Source organism: Cuculus canorus, chromosome 2 (assembly GCF_017976375.1).
Source record: "Cuculus canorus isolate bCucCan1 chromosome 2, bCucCan1.pri, whole genome shotgun sequence".
Taxonomy (NCBI): domain Eukaryota; kingdom Metazoa; phylum Chordata; class Aves; order Cuculiformes; family Cuculidae; genus Cuculus; species Cuculus canorus.
In genome coordinates, this window is record NC_071402.1 from 29,741,389 (window position 1) to 29,760,693 (window position 19,305).

Genomic DNA, 19,305 nt, shown 5'->3' on the forward strand with positions numbered 1-19,305 from the left:
ACAGACAGACTCAGTATTTCCTCAGAATAATTCCTCTTTGCCCTGCCTTTTTGCTCTGTGTGGCAAGAAGGTGAATATGGACAAATGTTCTCTAACTTGTGTTTAATTGGATGGAAAATTTTTGAGGTGACAAAGCAGAGGGGATTAGGTATGTGTATTCCCACAGTCGGAAACATAACTTGTAGTTTTGTCCTACACTGACTTGAATATATTCTTGGCTTCTGCCTGAAGAAATTCACAAGATAGTCATTGTGAATCAGACTCCTGTGCCCGATACTGACCTGTCCCTGCTCTGCTGTGAGTCAGGAAAACAAGCCAGCCCCATGGAGATAAAATATCACCTCAAGAAACTACACTGAAATTCACAACAATACCAATATATTTCTTAAGTATGTTCTTTTGTGTTGCTTTATGATCTCTTCCCTGCAACTTTCCAGTGTATGTTGCTCTTCACGAAACAGAAAACTTGGAAATAACCACACAGCTCAGGAAATTCACTTCCCTTAAGTTGTAATATCCACAGCATAGCCGTTACACATCACTGGTCACTAAAACACATCGGTAGGTGCTTGAGAGTTGTCTGAGAAGAAGAGTAGGCCAATTATAATAACCCTCAGGAAGCTGGCAAGACTGAAGGCACTATTGACGTTTTATATTTGTACTTCTGAGTCATCTGTTAAACAAAATGCCTTGTTATGTGCCTATGGAGCCTAACACTTTGGGACTCCATCTCAGAAGAAATGTTTAGACAGGACTCTAATGCACAGCATTAATGTGATTCCCTTGTCTACAACTGGATAGGAATTGCAGCAGTATCTCCAGTGAGCTCTGCAACACTGTATACAGCTATAAGAATTTATCGGTTCAATTTTTAATTTCAGTTATGTACATGCAGGCAGATTCTATCTCACAAGTAAAGCTCGTGTAGAGGATAACACAGTTTTGTATGGCAGGACTGCATAGAGGACAGGAGCTAACACAGCCAGTCACTTTGACAAAACCAAGAAAGAACTAAGGTAGATTAATAAAGTCTAAACTAAATTATTCCTTCTTCTGTGAGGTACTCAGAATGTGTACTACTACGAGGCGTATGCTACAGGATAATCTTTTTCAAATATTCCTTCAATCAAACAGCTTTCCAAAAGTCACTACCATCCAGCCCTCATTATATTACTTTAATTCCATCTAAAAGTAAATTCAGCTATGTTAATCGTGGTTATTTGTACATCTGTAAAAGGCTTTTCTTGTCCTCTTTCCATACCTTGACAGTTGATATAAAATCATATTTTCTGTTTAGTTCAGAATGCAAGGCTCTCAGGACAGAGAACAAAGAGTTTTTTAAACTGAGATTCACAATAATGAGTTTACCTGTTACTTTCTTCAATTCAGGTGCACAATTTTCATATAAATTATTCTTCTGGCTCACAATATTAAGCAAATTTTACCCATCAGCTCCTCATTATTTTAAGGCAGCTGTTAATGTCTACTGCTAAGAACAAGAATTCATAGTAACAGTTTGTCTAATGAGAAGTATCACTTTTACAAAGTTATTCTCTTTGCCAGTCAACATTGATGACAACTGTATTTCATATATAGAAAGAGTAAATGAGGTTTGGAACAGCTAAAAGACAATTTCACTTTGCTTATTCTTTTTATTCCTTGATAATAATACATAAGGAATTGAGGCATGAAATAGGCCATTACAAGACTTTGGGAATAATCAAAGTATTTTATGATTATACAGTTGAAAGTTAGTATTGAATAAACTCACTATTCTTATTAAAAGATTTGAACAGTTCAAGTAATTATTGGTCCCTTAAATTCTTTTACAAAAACTTCACTTACCTTCTACAGAAAGCAAGAAAGTACTCTGAGTAGAGCAAGGGCATTTCCTTGTAAAAAGTACTTGGCATATTATAGATAGCACAAAAAATGCTAAAAGAGACTAGCAACAGTAGTCATAGTAATAACAGATCTATTGCCTTAGGAAAACACAGTTTAAAAAATCTGGTCAGACTAGTGTGCAAAGAGCTGTAAATAATGCACTGATACCATTACATGGCCTATTGCTCGGAGACCACTGCTCCAGGACACATCTTCTAATAATGCCATCCCACAGACTGACTTTGCTGCCTTGCTTTGTCACTTGGATTCTTTTATTTCACTCATACATATAACTTTTCTTTAAAAAATTGTAATCTCCCTTAAAATGTAATTGGATTTCTTTAATCTGTTTTTCTTTTGAACTCAAAATACAGGGGTTATAAAACTTTGAATTACCGTTGAGCAACTGTGACAAAACAACAACCCATCTAACATAAATACCTCAATTTCTACAAATACTCAGAAAAACAGATTTCCATAGCCTGAGAAACTGAAAATGACTAAGCCATATCCATTCTTTATGACTTGTTACAGCCAAAGCACTCACCACATTTCAACTTTCCTGACATAGCTATTACACACATGGATTTGGATCTGAGCAACACAGTTCAGAGGTCTAGTGAAAGATCTCTGACTTCTACCAAACATCTTGCTGTACTGTCCATCATTACATTGGACAGATGGGGTTAGAATTGTAGTCCAGATGATTTTATCATTGTCAGCCTCCATATCTAAACTTTCTGCAACAAGAAACAACCAGACCTTACATAAGCATTCATGACAAAGCCGTAGAAAATCAAAGTATTTTACAATTTTTTTTTTTTAATTTGGAGTTCAGGTGCCCACAATATTACATAGGAATAACTTCAACTTGTTTTTCATAATAAACTTCTCCTAATGAATAATAGCATTGCAATTTTATTTGTTATAATTTCAAGGGTTAACAAAATTCATTCTCCTGCTTCTATGTAAAATCTGACACAGCACTGGGCTGTATATTATTTTTAACTCGCTAAATGGAAGATAATAACATCAATTAGATGAGTCTTGTTATATTATATTATATTTATTAGCTAGACCCTAAGAGAAAATTTATTTTCCTCACATGAGTAACCACATTCACTGCCATGTGATGACATAGAGAAGTATAAAGCAGTCAGAAGTGATGTGTTTCATAAATTAGCATTTTATAGCACTAAGCATTTTGTAATATCTAGGTAACATCTAATAGTTTGAAAATTCTGCCACATCCAACATACTAGAAATATATTCAGATGGAAAATAGCAAAAAAAACTTACTAGTCCCCAAGGCACCAGCAACAGATGATATTTCAAATAGAAAGGAAAGAGAAAACAATATTTCAATGACATAAACAAGCCCTTACCTAGTGGCTGCCCTGCGATGATCCTGGCATTCTCTCCTGCCACTGCAGCCCTCGCGTGCCTCTCACTCATGTACTGTACAAATGCATAACCTTTGTGCACTGAGCAGCCAACTATTTTCCCATATTTTGCAAAGATCGCTTCAATGTCGCCTTTTTTGACAATGGCTGTGTTCAGATTGCCGATGAAGACTCTGGAGTTGATGGACTTTGGGTCATTCTTATTGGTGACATTGCTGGTCTGTGTTTTGCCAGTCATGGTTGAATCACTTGGATTTAACCCTTGAATAAAGAACACAGAGAATTATGTTTCAACGCATACAATTACCCCAGACTTCGGATTATTTTTCCAGCAAAATTTCACATTTCACTTATCACTTAGGGTGAACCTAGAGTCAGAAGAGTTGTACTTTCCAAAAGTTATTATGTGGAAAGCCAAGGTAGCACACATTAATATATTGTTTACAAGTGAAATTAAAATTTCTTTTTTTAATATATGTAAAATTTATCAGTATACCTCTTAATACAATGCTGCGATAGTGGAGTTTTATTGTAATCATATGTGGATTTCTGCTCACAAATTCAGTATTGACTTTTTAAGTACCTAGACATCTAGAGACTGCAAAGCAAGAAAATAAATTACTACCTTATGCCAAAGAAATGAACATCCAAGGCCATGTACAGAATAAATTCTAACAGTAAAAGACCGCTCTGATTTTGTTTGGTGTCAGCCAGAGCAAATTTCTCCGTGGTTAAATATCATTGACCATTGTGAGGAAAGCAGGGCAGGTAACATACAGACCTTTACGGCAATCAATACGTTTCTATTAAAACAATTTCCCTATTAATTTAGTAAAACAAAAATAAAAGAGAAAGGAGAGGGGAAGTACATGTGGCTTATGTTCCTAGGATTAAAAAGTATGAAAACAATCTTCCTTAATTATAGGAACACAGAGTTGCTTGCTGCTGTGTTCTTTCTGCTGAGTTCACAAGTCTAAATGCATTCTGGCATATCTCAAATATCCACATTATTCCTGGGAAAGTTTTGGCAAAAGAAAAATACCCGCTTCTTAGTGCTTTCCTAGCCTTCGCTTCTAAAGTGCACCTAATTTTATTAATAGGTATGCAAATTCCACCTGCCAGCAGGCCTCTCCATTTACATCAATTTGTTTAAACGGAAGTGAAATTAAAGGAATTGTCCCATGAGGTAGCTGGGGGCCTTTTAGTCATATCAGACCACAGAAATGTCAAAAATGTGCATACCTCTAAACAGTGAAAACTTATTTTTTTAAGGAGCTCATTTAGACAGCAGTCAAATATAGACCACCTCTTAGAGCTAAGAATGATGTTACTATTTTTTAACCAGTTCCTACTTACGACCATGTCACAGTAGCAGCTCAGAAAAGAACAGTACTGAGTTGAATACTGCTCACAGTTAAAGCTCAGTTCATTTCTCAAAAGGAAAAGGAATAATGACTTCTATTTTGGACACCTAAAGCTTTACCCTAGCTAGCAGAAGTCTCATATTTTAAACCAATAGCTACCCTGTATTAAGCAATTGTTACTGAACTCCGCACAATTCCTGGTGAACAAAATGACCACAGCCATAGCCATCAGCATTTTGACCATCTCCATCACACGGGATCCAAACCCCACCCTTCAGGTAAGAATGCACAATAGAGTTGTGTGGGCAGTCCTCCCGAGTCCTAGCAAAAGGCTATTAAAAGGATGCATGAAGTGGAGCTATCAGTTAAATAGCTTCCATTTGCTTAACGACTACATACACCAACTTCATATTACAACATTTAGAGAAAACACTGTAGAAAACAAGAAAAAAATAGATTTTCCTGTACATTTACAAATTTTAAATACATTGTGGAAACACAAGATACAGTATACCTGCAAAAATTTCATCATGGAAACCTAGGATTTCTGCCTTGAACAAAAGCCTCTGAGCTTTTCCATCTGACAGCCTCAATAACATATATTTCAAGACTGCTGTGCAGATCATGCATATTGAAGTCATGTCTACATATAGTTAACTTGAATATTGTGGACAGTCATAATAATATGCTTGGTACCATTATAATTTGAAGAGAAACTGCATACAAAACATAAATATAATGCACATTGAATACCATGTTTGCATGCTGATATTATCCGATATGATGATACTGGTATTGTCAGGGAACCAGCAAGTTTAAATCCATCTTAGGTATACTTTTATTTACACAGGACTTATTACAAGTGACAATAATTAACAATGTTAGCTTAAAGAGCTCTAATGACGCACACTGAAGAAGTGACATGGTAGAACAGTTAGGCATAAAGATAAAAGTTGATGCTGTCAAGTAGCCGGTGAACAGGGAACCACTGGTGTCCCCTGTGGAGCCAAGATGCACAACAGTTCAATGTGCAGATACCACTTCTGTTTATAAAACTTAGCATGGACATCATTGTGTTAATCTTTGTGAAAATCCAGAAAAAAGCTGTATCTGTCCTTATGTAATTCTTAGTATCTTGTTAATGTTGTCTGCGTAGGTTTATCAGCTGTGTAGCTGGACTGACTTAACTAAACTCACAGAGGTAGTGACTCACAAGGGAGACCACCAATCTAGCAAGCAGACTCAGCAGGTAGACCTGTGTTTTCAACTAGCTTGCTGCATGATTCTCAGTAAGGCACTGTTTTGTTTCTCTGTTTTCACTTTTTAGACTTCAGCCTTGCATTTTTTTTTGACTATGAGCTGTCTCTTAATGTAATTTTATATGGCTTTTAAAACAAATATGTGACCTTAGCTGGAACATTTGAGCACAACTGGAGAACTAATAATAAAAACGACAAGAGGACAAAATCTACAGAAAATCTTCTGTCAGATAAGATTTCTATGAAAATTACACACAACAAAACTCTTTAATTATTACCATCACAACTGTTCTCAAAACACCAGAGTACTACACTCTGTATCTCCTCTATTGTTTAACTGTTTAACATGGGATTTAGTAAACCTTTCCATTTTTTGTTTAATAAAAATTCTTACTTTATTTTTGCCCAGTTTTGTTATGCAGTAATTCAAATAGACTTTGAATAGGTCATTGAATGTTTCTGCCTTGTAGTTGTTCTTTGCAATGCAAATTTACAATATTTTTGTAACACAAAGGAAAGTAGTTGTCTAGTGGGTTCTCATTCAAATGAGCAGTCATGAAAATGTATTGCAGAAATTCAAAGGTTGAGAATAATATTAACATGTGAATAATTGAGATTTGATTGCCTTGCTGGTTGACATACTATACCATTGTGAATATTTCTAAAAATCAAAGATACATGGGATCTTCATTAGAATGAGAAAGAACTTGCAGTAAGTTCTACACTTCATAATTTCCATCTGAGACTATTGAATTATACCTATCTTCTCTGAGCTATCAACAAAATCACAAACACTGCAACTCATACAACCACAGAAATAAATAGTGAGAGACACATATCAAATAATCTCATTTCCTTGCATCCTTTAATAAGGTACCTTGCTAAGTTCCTATCGTTGCTGTGACCTTTTCTGGTAAAAATTATCCTCTACACGCCAAACATATCTTTTAAGAAATGCTTTCTGAACAGCATCTAGATATCAATACATCTCATTGTATTTATTTATTCAATACACTTCATTATATACAGCATTGTTTTATCCTGTAGCTGATTTAATTATTCTACCCAGAACTTACTAATTTAAGTTTTTGTATACTTAAACATAAAGTTTATAAATTAGACCATTTGCATTACTACATAGACATCTGGCTCAAATAGCAAGGTTTGCAAACCTGCTTTAAACATTAAAAATTCTGACATGTTAAACAGGATTTAAAATTTAAATGACTAATATAAGATTCCTGCTGTCCAACACACAGGGGATAAGTCTAAACCACTCAAGTTGAATTGCTGAAATGGGGGGACAGATTTTAAGCCCTAACTTCCTCCACTTTTCCTTCATTTTCTGTTGAAGTTCAGTTAAGCACCAGCATGACAAAGCTTTGCTTTGTGTCTGAGAAACTCATTTTCAGTTCATAAAATGAACCTTTGAACCCATATGTGCCATTTCATAGGAGATGTTCATCCTAGGACTTTGTAGCTAACACCGGAATAGTGACAACAAAGATCCTTTTTAGAGTTTGACTGTTTCCAGCTGCAGGGAAAAGCACAGAACCTGAAGCAAAAGAAAGGGGAGTAAGTTGTCCAACTGTACGTCCCAGTAACACTTGGGTATTTTGGAGGGGAGTAGGGGCAAGTCAGGATCATGACAGTCTTATTGGTCCTCTTCTACCAATGTTGCTTATACATTTTGCATTTTACAAAACAATTTGGGTCATACGGAGACTTGAGAACCTAAGCTGCTTAAAAGGATTTTGAGAGCAAATCACTTCAGCATCTTCCTAGTTGCACAGCTGTTTTTCATCTTAAAAAAACTGATTGGAACTCATCAGTCCAGTTAAATTTCTACTGAATACTGAAAATTTGTCTCTGAAATTATCCTTATGCATTTTCCTGTGCTGAATAGACCAAGAGGTCAATTCGCAGCAATTTTGTTAGATTTAATAGATAAATCTCTTTAAAAGAGGTTAAAAAAGATTATGAAAGATTTAGATTATTTTTTTAGTTTCAGTTTTGCCTTCAACAAGTCTGATAATAATTTCAAGACCCTTGATAAATATATGTATTTTATCCTGGAGCTATATTCTTTCATTTTCTAATTTTGTTCAACCTGGAGAAGAAAAGGCTCCTGAGAGATTTCATAGTGGCCTTCCACTACTTGAAGGGCACCTACAAGAAGGCTAGTGAGGAACTTTTTACAAAGGCATGTAGTGATAGAATGAGGGGGAATGTCTTTAAATTGGAGAGGGGAAGACTTAGATTAGATATTAGGAAGAAATTCTTCATGACGAGCATGATGAGACACTGGAACAGGTTGCTCAGGGAAGTTGTGAATAGCTTCTCCCTGGAAGTGTTCAAGGCCAGGTTGGATGGGGCCTTAGGCAGCCTTGTCCTTAGGCAGCAGGGAGGTGTCCCTGCCCACAGCAGGGGAGTTGAAACTAGATTATCTTTAAGGTCTCTTCCAACCCAAACCATTATATGATTCTATAATTCTTTAAAGCAAATAGAAAATGTCTGAATATATGAATGAACAGCCTCACAGTGACTCTATGAAGAAAAAACAAAACAAGAAATCTGAGAACATTTAAAGAAAACTGAAAACTGAAAATTGCTTAGAACTGTGTTAACATATTGCTTATATACAGAGAGATTTAACATTATGTTTCTATGTACTTATTGTTTTTACAAAGATAATAATAGAAAAAAATGAGACATGCTTTCATTCCTCCTCCTCCCAAAAAAAGAGAAATTCACTTTGAGATCATGTTTAGAGGTGAGCCAGGAAATAATCAGGACTCTGTATTACATCTATGTAATAACAAAAGACTAATTCTGCAGAGAAAAAAATTTAAATATGAAAATTCTCATCATAGACAGCTTATTCTAAGCACCATTTAATGACAAATCTTAATTTTTAGCATTTACAATAATAAATTTTGCACAGTAAGGTGCATAATACACATCTTATGATCAGGATTCCTGTCAAGAAAAATAGAGAATGACCTAAACATACGTGTGGTTGGCCAGTGAAATCTGTCTCAACAATAAAATCTACAGAAAATATACCAGCTGCAAAAATTAATTGCTAATATCTCTGGGAGTTGAGCTGAACATGATCAATCTGGCATATATCAAACATCACAGTATTGGTCTTTAGTTGGACAAAATGCAGCACTATAACGCATGGTCAGTTTCTGACCTAGAACACATGGTGCTTTCTTCATGATTTCTAAGCAATTTTTATCTGTCGTTCTATTATCCAGCATTAGTTAATAGCTGAACTTCGGTAAATATCAAAATTCAATCCTTGCTTTAATAGTTGAGATTTTCAGTGACTTAGTCTCTTTAAGGTTTAAGAATCAAGAAACATAAAATATTTATCAAGAAAAAATAAAAACATCAAAGACATAATACATTTTGTCTCCTTTTGAATTACTTTTTATCAACAATGGTGACATTCTCACTATTGCTTCACTGCATACAAAGTTAAGATGCTTAAACATTGGAAGTGTCCTTCTGTGGGCAAAATGTCCTACAACTAGATTTATTGTGCATTGGTACTAATATTTTATGAACAAAATTCAGCATTAACGTTAATTTCTTTAAACAGCAGTCATTAAATCTATTTCATCTCAGCTAAAACTAGTCCTTGACAAACCTATATAAAAATTTACATACCTGTTACAAGTAAGAATATTGGCTATATTATGGTGGAAGGGAAGGAAGGTGGTATGAGAGAGAATTGAAAGTTATCAGATAAAAATATATTTTGTCTTGGAAAATCCATTCTTCATATTTTAAATTCATTTTTTAATGAATTGCTATATCTGGGTCACACAAATAAAGAAAAAAATATTCATAAAATGGTTAGTTAAATCTACATAAATATATTTTGGGCTTTTCCAATCCTCGTTTAAGTCCAAGATTCTTCTTCCCTTTTCTCCTCCCAAGATATTATACCTTTTACACACTTTTAACTTCTTTTTTAGGGTTTAGCTTTAAATTTTCCTTTCACTTACTTACTTTTAAGAAGAGGCTGACACATCATGTCTATAGCACAAATAACACTCCATTCAACATCGCATTTCTGGAGCCATATAAATGACAAATGCATCAATACTTGCTATGCCACATCTTGTAGAGGAATGAAAAATTAAATTATGTAATTGATTGCACTTCGTCTCCTGTTGTTACTTTTCACAAAGAGACAAATACACTATGTGGAAGGTGAAGAAAATGTATCTACTTTATAAAGACATTATATGACTATATAAATATATTTATAACTAGGTATTAATAATACCATTACAGACAAATACCATAAAATGCCTTTAGTAATACATTATTTTAGGTTAGTTGTTTAAATATTTGAAAGAGTTAGGGGGAGATAGGTACCCTCTTTCAGGAGCAGCACTATCTCCAAGAAGGGAGAGGACAGAAGAGTAAGTCTGAGGTCTGCACAGGTAGACAGAAGCTACAGCTTCTCATTGTGCTGCACTAGCTCATGGCACTGAGACCTTCTCCTACCCAAACAGGCAGAAGAAAATGAAATCTGTTAGAGCATTATGGGGATTTTCACTCCCATTCACATAATTTTTGTTCTCAGGATATAGAAAATAATCCTAAATAAACATGTAAAGAATATAGATCCCTAACAAATGAGCACTCAAATATGGGTCCCTTTTACCCATCATATTTAAGTGCTGTTTCATGCAAATCTTTCTCTATTTATCAACTGTAAAATTAAATCATAATCCTGTTGGCTAGGATAAGAAAATAATTATGATAACACATACCAGTATAGCTGTGTAAATAATTCAGTGAATTCAGGAGAAAAATATTAAAACCAAATCTAAAAAAATAATAATCTTAAACTTATTTGGAACCTGAGTGAAGAGGAGTTTGAAATAGGGTAAAGATGTTACATTACCTAACTCTCTAATCACATAAGAGATGAGCCTTTCCTGGAAATACTAAAGGGACCTGGAAATTGAGGTCACTTAGAAAATTCTAGAACAGGATTTTCAGTATTATCCCTCAGGTAATACCTTGCCTATTGAGAGAATACAATTAGAATCTTTTACACTAATGCCAGGCAATAAAATAAAGAGTTAACTTTCAAGCTTTTCTTTAACATGTCTTGGTTACAACCTGTGCATTGGATATGTCTATCCAGGAAACTAATAATGGAAACTTTTCATCTTGGCATGTGCTGCTTTTATGCGGTGTCAGTCAGGGACTTGCAGATAGAACTGAAAAACATTACTTTTAAAGTTCTTATTTAGAAAAAGGCAAACAAACGTTGCTGATTTTTCCCTTCACTTCTAATATTTTGGCCAGATCTATTTCTAGGCAGCTATCTCATCTACTCTGAGTTATCATTTATCATTTATACAGCAAGCTATTTTAATCTTCCCTGATCAGTCATTCCTGCTGGTTTCTTAATAATTTTTAATGCATTTCTGACTTTCTACAGTTTTCATGGCCTAAATCTCTTTTCAATCTTCATTTTTAGGTATAATGACTGTAAAAGTTGCAGGACTGCTGTGTTTTTCTTCACTTAGTGACTCCATGATATTATGAATTGCCTATAAACAATCTTAGCTATTTTTGTGGCTATATATACATTTCAAGCTAATTTCAAGCATTTTGTGTTCTCTGTGATTGCATGTTCCCATTTGGCAGTGTTGCTTCCTGTGTGTTTTTCTTTCTCTTCAGCTCCATATCATTGTGAGGATTAAATGAGCCTTGGCAAGTAAGACAGTCTCTTACTATCATTTTTTATATTTCTAACCTTCCTAATAGACTTCATCAGTTTTCTCTGCTCTCAAGGGAGTTTACAGTCTAAAGTACAATGTCTTTTGAAATTTTAATCAGTGAATTGTTTTAATGCTTTAGAATTTAAAGCCATTATTTAAAATCAGGTCTAATAAGGATACCTGTGGCATGGTTAGACGTTTCCCCTACACAACAATTTGCATTCCAAACCTTCTCTGTTATATACTAAGTTGTTTTTTAACATTAAATGTAGCGAGGCTTATATAAATTATTATTTTTCAAATTATTCTTAAGGGAACAAGATTAATTTGTCATGCTTTTTTTGAAAGTAATGTCCCATCATCATTTCTTGTGGAATTGCTATAAATGACTCACAGATAGACTATTTCAGCCAATTTTATTCTACTGATGCCTCCAAGAAAACTTTCAGTAATATTATTTTGATTAGAATTTTGCTCCCTTATGTTTTCTCTATTATTTCCTAAGACTTTGAAATTAGATTTTAATCATGTAGAATCATAGAATCACTAAGCATTTCATCTACCAACCTTCTAAATATCTCCAGAGATGGTGATACAACCACCTGCCTGGGCTGCCTGTTCTGGTGCTTGATAACTCTTTTGGTGAAGAATTTTTTCCTAATGTCCAATCTGAACCTCCCCTGGTGCAGCTTGAAGCCATTCCACCTCATCCTATCACCTGTCGCTTGGGTGAAGAGACCAACACCCACCTCCCTACAACTTCCTTTCAGGTAACTGTAGACAGTGATAAGGTCTCCCCTCAGCCTCCTTTTCTCCGGGCTAAACAACTCCAGTTCCCTCAGCCACTCCTCATAGGACTTGTTCTCCAGCCCTTTCATCAGCTTCGTTGCTGTTCTCTGGACACACTCCGGGACTTCAATGTTTTTCTTGTAATGAGGGCCCCAAAACTGGACACAATATTTGAGATGCAGCCTCACCAGTGCTAAGTACAGGGGCAAAATCACTTCCCTGGTCCTGCTGGCCACACTGTTTCTGATATAAGTCAAGATGCTATTGGCCTTCTTGGCCACCTGGGCACAATGCTGACTCATGTTCAGATGACTGTCAAGCAACACCCCCAGGTCCTTCTCCACCAAGCAGCTTTCCAGCCACTCTTCCTCAAGCCTGCAGTGCTGCACAGGGTTGTTGTGTTCCAAGTGCAGGGCTCTGCTTTGCTAAGCCTCATCCTGTTGGCCTCAGCCCATGAGTCCAGTATGTTAAGATTCCTTTGCAGAGTCTCCCTACCCTCAAACAGATTGACACTTTGTCCCAGCTTAGTGTCATCCATGAACTTACTAAAGGTACACTCATTCCCTCCATCCATACCATTGGTAAAGACATTGAACAGAATTGGACCCAGTGCTGAGCCCTGGGGTTCACCACTTGTGACTGGTCTCCAAATGGATTTAATTCCATTTACCACAACCCTTTTTGCCTGGCCATCCAGCCATTTTTTTACCCAGCAGAGGGGATGCCTGTCGAGGCCAGTGGTAGCCAGTTTCTCAAGAGGAATACTGTGAGAAATGGCATCAAAGTCTTTACTGAAGTCCAAGTACACTACATCCATATCCTTTCCCTCATCCATCAAGTGGGCCACCTTGTCATAGAAGGCCATCAGGTTAGTTTTACAAGACATGCTCTTCATAAACCCATGCTGACTGGGCCTGATCACCCAGTTGTCTTGTGATAGCTGTGTGATAGCACTCAAGGTCACCTGTTCCATGGCCTTCCCCGGCACTGAGGTCAGATTGACAGGCCTGTAGTTTCCTGGATCCTCCCTCCCACCTTTCTTGTAAATGGGTGTAACATTTGCCAGCTTCCAAGTGGAACTTCCCCAGTCAGCCAGGACTGCTGTTCAATGATGGAAAATGTGGTATGCCATGGTCGAGGCTGTTGAATACCAAACAAGGAGTCAGGAGCTTCCAAACTGTAGTGCTACCTCTGGTACGGACTTGATAAGAGGCCTTATGCAAGTCATTTAATCTCTCCAACTTGTCCTCTTTCTTCAGAAACTGGCAATAATACTGATGATATTACAGGTCAGAGGGTTACTGCATGAATGAAATGAAAGAATGCAAAATCCTGCAAAAGTGCTGAGGAACTAATAGAAAATATGTATTTTAATAGAAACCATAGGACTTTGTTTTGAGGATCAGTGATATCTTTTTCCCTTACATAGCACTTATACTTGTATATTCCTAAGTATTTTTTCCATATTTTGTTTTCACAGGTATTTTTTGCAATTTATCTTCTGTATTAGTTGGTCAAAGTAATTATTTGATGTTTCATAAAGGAGAGAGGTATTTAACAGTACTTGACTTTCATAATCAGAGACAAATTAGAATCACATTTGCTATTACATACACTCCATATTGTCCCTCTCGGATGTCTGTCTTGGAGATTTATGCCAGATAACCATATTGTGCATCTGATTTAGAGGAAGAAAAGCTAATACCGACAATGAAGGAATCCTGATATCTGAATCTAGCTCTGCCAATAACTTTCCCCAAATGATGCAATAAATCACTGGCATACTGTGCTTTTGTTTTATCCATATCATTCTTTTACCCCATTTATTCAGCCTGGCTAGATTTTCGTATCAGTCATAAGCGAAGTGCATCTTTAAAACCCAACCACATTTGCAGACAACATATGATAGACTGCTACATCCCTGCAGAGCCCTGGGTTTATTCCTTCGCCTATGCAGTACATACTGAGTCAGAAACCCAAGGTAATAGGCTGTTATTTACCACAAAACACCTGAATGCCTATCTAGAAAATCTAGTCTATCTTTTCATACAATGAATAAGATGTGCATATATCAAAGTTTAGGATTAAAACCACAGTCAAGAACCAAGAGATACTCTAACCACTGAGGATATGCAACAACACACCTAAAATTCCTTTCCTTCATAAAACTTATAGATTGTTCTGTGCACAATGGCAATGGAATTTTATTCATGGGATTAGTAAAGTTTCCATTATTTATGTGTATAATATAAAGGTATATGATGAAGAAACACTTAGAGAAAATTTGAACATGGATTGAATGATGATGTTGTTAGAGTCTTAGAGTCCGTCTTGTATTTCAGTCTGATTTTAGTCCCTTTTTCCACCACAGTCATGCACCTCCTTACAAAGTAGATACATAGACTCTCCCTGGGCATTTCATAAACACAGATCAAAACCTGTCTATGTAACTCTTCTTCCTCTACCCTCTCATCCTGAAGGCATTTGAAGAAAGCTATGATCTAGTTGCCACCACTGAAACTTGGTGGGATGAATACCATGACTGGAGAGTGTCTATCAATGGCTAGAGGCTGTTCAGAAGGGACAGACGGGGAAAGAGGGTTGGAGGCATTGCCCTCAATGTCACGAAAGTGATAGAATTTGAAGAGCTGTCATTGGAGAGTAGCCACAAAGAGATTGAAAGCTTTTGGGTCAGAATAAAATCCAATGGAAACCTTGTGGCTGGTGTATACTACAGGCTGCTTGATCAAGGAGAGCAAACGGATGAAGCCTTCTTCCTCCAGCTACATGAGGCTTCATGCTTGCAAGCTCTCATCCTACTCAGGAACTTCAACCACCCTGACATATGCTGGAAAAGTAGCACAGCAAGCTGTAGTCAAACCAGGAGATTAATGGAGTGCATTGAGGATAATTTCTTAATCCAGCTAACAGAGACCCCCACCCGAGGGGATGAAATACTGGACCTGATGGCCACTAATACAAGTGAACTTATCAGTGACATTAGGATCAGAGGCAGCCTGGGCTGCAGTGATCGCACACTGGTGGAACTCAAGGTCCAGAGGGATACAGGACAGGCAAGGAGTATAGCCAAGACCCTATATTTCAGGAAAGCAGACTTCCTGCTCTTCACATGGTTCTCAGAGAAACGGGAGCAGAACAGAGCTGAAAGATATTTAAAGATGCTTTTCCCTGTTGCACAACAGTGCTCAGTCCGCATATGTAGGAAATCAGGCAGAAAAAGGGAGAAACCACTGTGGCAGAGTTGAGACTTGCTGGTCAGACTCAAGAACAAGAAGGAACTACACAGGCAGTGCAAGCTGGGACAGGTAACCTGGGGATGCTGCCTGGTTGTGTAGGGATGAGGTCAGGAAGGCCAAGGCACAGCTGGAGCTGAACATGGCACATGGCAAGGGAAGTGAAGACCGACAAGAAGGGCTTCTACAGGTATGTCAATCAGAAGAGGAAGGTTAAAGAGAATGTACCCCCACCAATGCATGAAAATGTTGACCTTGTATCAACAGACAAGAAGGCTGAGGTACTCAACAAGTATTTTGCCACAGTCTTCACTGACAACAACCCTCCTCACCCCTCCTGAGCTATGGGAAAACAAGATGGTGACCAGGTAGGTAAACCCCCTCCCACAGCACATGAGGATCAGGTTTATGACCACCTGAGGAACCTGAATATATATAAGTCTATGGGACCTGATGAGATGCATCCTAGAGTCCTGAGGCAACTGGCCAATGTGGTTGCCAAGCCACTCTCCATGATGTTTGAAAAGTCATGGCAGTCAAGAGAAGACCCTGGTGACTGGAAGAAGGGTAACATTGTTCCCATTTTTAAAAAGAGTAGAAAAGGCAACCCTCAGAACTACTGACCTGTCAGCCTCACCTCTGTGCCTGGGAAGATCATGGAACAGATCCTCCTAGAAGACATTCTGAAACACCTGGAGGATGGGGAGGTGATCAATGGCAACCAGCATGGTTTCACCAGGGGCAAATCCTGAATGACCAATTTAGTGGCTTTCTATGATGGGGTAACCACAGCAGTGGACACGGGAAAACCAATGGATGTGATCTATCTTGACTTCTGTAAAGCCTTTGATATGGTCTTCCATATCATCCTTCTCTCTAAATTGGAGAGATATGGATTTGATGGGTGGATGGTTCGGTGGATAAGAAGCTGGTTCGATGGTCGTATTCAGAGAGTAGTGGTCAACGGCAACAGCTCAAAGTCCAGATGGAGATCCATGATGAATGGTGTCCCTCCAGGGTCCATACTGAGACTGGTGCTGTTCAATATCTTCATCAATGATATTTACAGTGAAATTGATTGCACTCTCAGCAAGATTTCAGATGACACCAAGATGAGTGCTTCTGTTGCCTCAGCAGAATTATGAGATGCAATCTAGAGGGACAGGCTAGAGAAACGGGCCTGTGTGAACCTCATGAGATTCAACAAGGCTAAATGCAAGATCATACACCTGGGTCAGGGCAATCCACAGCTACAATACAGGATGGAGGATGATGTGATTGAGAGCAGCTCTGCAGAGGACTTGGGGGTGCTGACTGATGAGAAGCTTGACATGAGCCAGCAATGCATGATCGCAGCTCAGAAGGCCAACCGTATTCTGGGCTGCATCAAAAGAACCATGGCCAGCAGGTCAGGGGCAGTGATTGTGCCCCTCTATTCCACTCTTGTGAAACTCTATCTGGAGTATTGTGTCCAGCTCTGGAGTTGTCAACATAAGAAGGATATGGAGCTGTTGTAACGAGTCCAGAGGAGGGTTACAAAGATGATAAGAGGGCTGGAGAACCTTCCACAGAAGGACAGGCTGAAAAAGTTGGAGTTGTTCAGCCTGGAGAAGAGAAAGCTCCGAGATGACCTTATAGAGACTTTCCAGCACCTGAAGAGTGCATACCAGAAATCTGGGGAGGGACATTTTACAAAGGCCTGTAATGATATGGCCAGAAGGAATGGCTATAGATTGCAAAGGGAAAGATTTGGACTAGACATTAGGAAGAAATTCGTCACAATGAAGGTGGTGAGGCACTGGAATAGGTTGGTCAGGGAAGCTGTGGATGTCCTATCCCTGAAAGTGTTCAGGGCCACATTGGATGGGGCATTGAGCAGCCTGATCGAGTGGGAGGTGTCCCTTCCCATGGCAAGGGGGTTGAAATCAGATGACCTTTAAGGTCCTTCAGACGCAAACTATTTTATAATTCTATGATTCCACAAGTCACAGTGTGATCAAGAAATGGATCATTTTTGTTGTGCAAAAGAAATCCAGAGCAGACTTTGTCACCGTGATGATTTTTTTTTTTTTTTTTTTTTAAATTTTCATTCAACTCATAGATGGCATCCATTTGTTGAGCTTTGTTGGAATTTCCAATCTAGTACAAGTGTCAAACAACTGCAGAATAGTCAACCTTTAGCTCTTCTGTGACATCTGAAGTTGTTTTGTGTGTCGTCTTCAATAATGACCCACAATTTATTGCCATCTCTCACAAAAGAACTTCCACAACCCTTCTCAACTTCAAGACTCTTGTTTCTGTTATGAAATATTTGGAACCAGTGTTGAATTGTATGCTTGTTTCTGGTCCTCTGGTCAAAAGCTTGGTTGATATTGCTAGCAGTTTCATCTCCTTTTAAGTCCCCGTTTGAACTCATACAACAAAACTGCTCAAATCTGCTTTTTTTCTGTCTTAACATGACCACGTAATATAGAAAAAAAATAACCAGTAAAACAAAACCCGTTAGCATAAATAAGTAGGGTAGATTTGCACTTTAAAATGGTATACTACATGAACACTGTTATATAAGAGTTTAATCCAAAATTAACATCATAGGTTATGATGACAAAAATTAGCAATTATTTTTGCACCAACCTTGTATATTGTACCTAAAAGAGCATAGTCTTGCAATCACTAGATCAGTCACACCTGAAGTGAATGTAATCTCTCATCCCTTATCAGGAGCTGACTGTATTGCTACTCAGGGTGAAACTGTAGCTTGCCAAAGTGAGTTTCAAAAAAAAGTAGGATTGTAAGTGCAATTAAATGGAAATTTTGCCTCTTAATGTAATTCAAAAGGAAGGGCACTAGATTTTTTCAACTGCATAGCATTTTTAAAGACTGTAGCTTCTGGTAACACTGAGTATCCAGTAGATTGCTTTTTCTTCCCATGCTGTCAATACATAAGGGACAGGATGAAAAAATAAAGGAAAAATGAACAAATTTCCACTCTATTTTCAAAATGAAAAATGATTGTGCTTTATTTTTTAAGCCAAAAAAACCCAAGACTTAAAAGAAAATTTTTAGAAATCTCAGTAGAAAACATTAAATTCTAGAATTTTTGACATAAATATGCTTCATATTATCTCTCCCACACCAGGACTGGACAAACTTGAGTGTAAAGAAACATCCCTATGAATCTTAGACTTAAATAATTTATTGTGTTGATTACACTCAATCTCTGACATCATGCTGTAGAGCTGTAAAGTAGTTGATAGGAGTGCAGTAAAAATTGGCTAGAGTAAATAGTTTACTATGAATAATTTATTCCTCGGATTTTCTACCCTGTAAAGATTATTCTACAGCTCTTGCTGTCATAGTATCCAATCTATAAGCTAATGGATAATTACTATTAGAATGATTCATTATTAAAGTAACTCTGCTTTAAATCACAGTACAGCTTTTATTGGCTTAACTGGGATGAGGAAGGTTATAAATTGAAATGACAGGTCTTTTGATATCATCCTCCAAGTGAATCTGAACAAATGCAATTTATGTTTTTTCTTCAACAACTTGAAATGACTAAGGATTTTTCTTCTTGTAAATACATCATT

The 19,305-nt window shown here is 37.3% G+C and overlaps 1 protein-coding gene across 5 annotated transcripts in view; it reads right to left on the reverse strand.

The window, feature by feature from the left end:
- RALYL (RALY RNA binding protein like) overlaps positions 1-19,305 on the reverse strand; it is a 390,766-nt gene that overhangs the window by 195,322 nt on the left and 176,139 nt on the right. For all 5 annotated transcript variants that reach the window (XM_054059538.1, XM_054059541.1, XM_054059535.1 and 2 more), the window contains one exon: positions 3,270-3,548. In XM_054059538.1, the coding sequence (XP_053915513.1) occupies positions 3,270-3,525 (256 nt within the window). In that variant the 5' untranslated portion in view covers positions 3,526-3,548. The remainder of the gene's footprint in view (positions 1-3,269; positions 3,549-19,305) is intronic.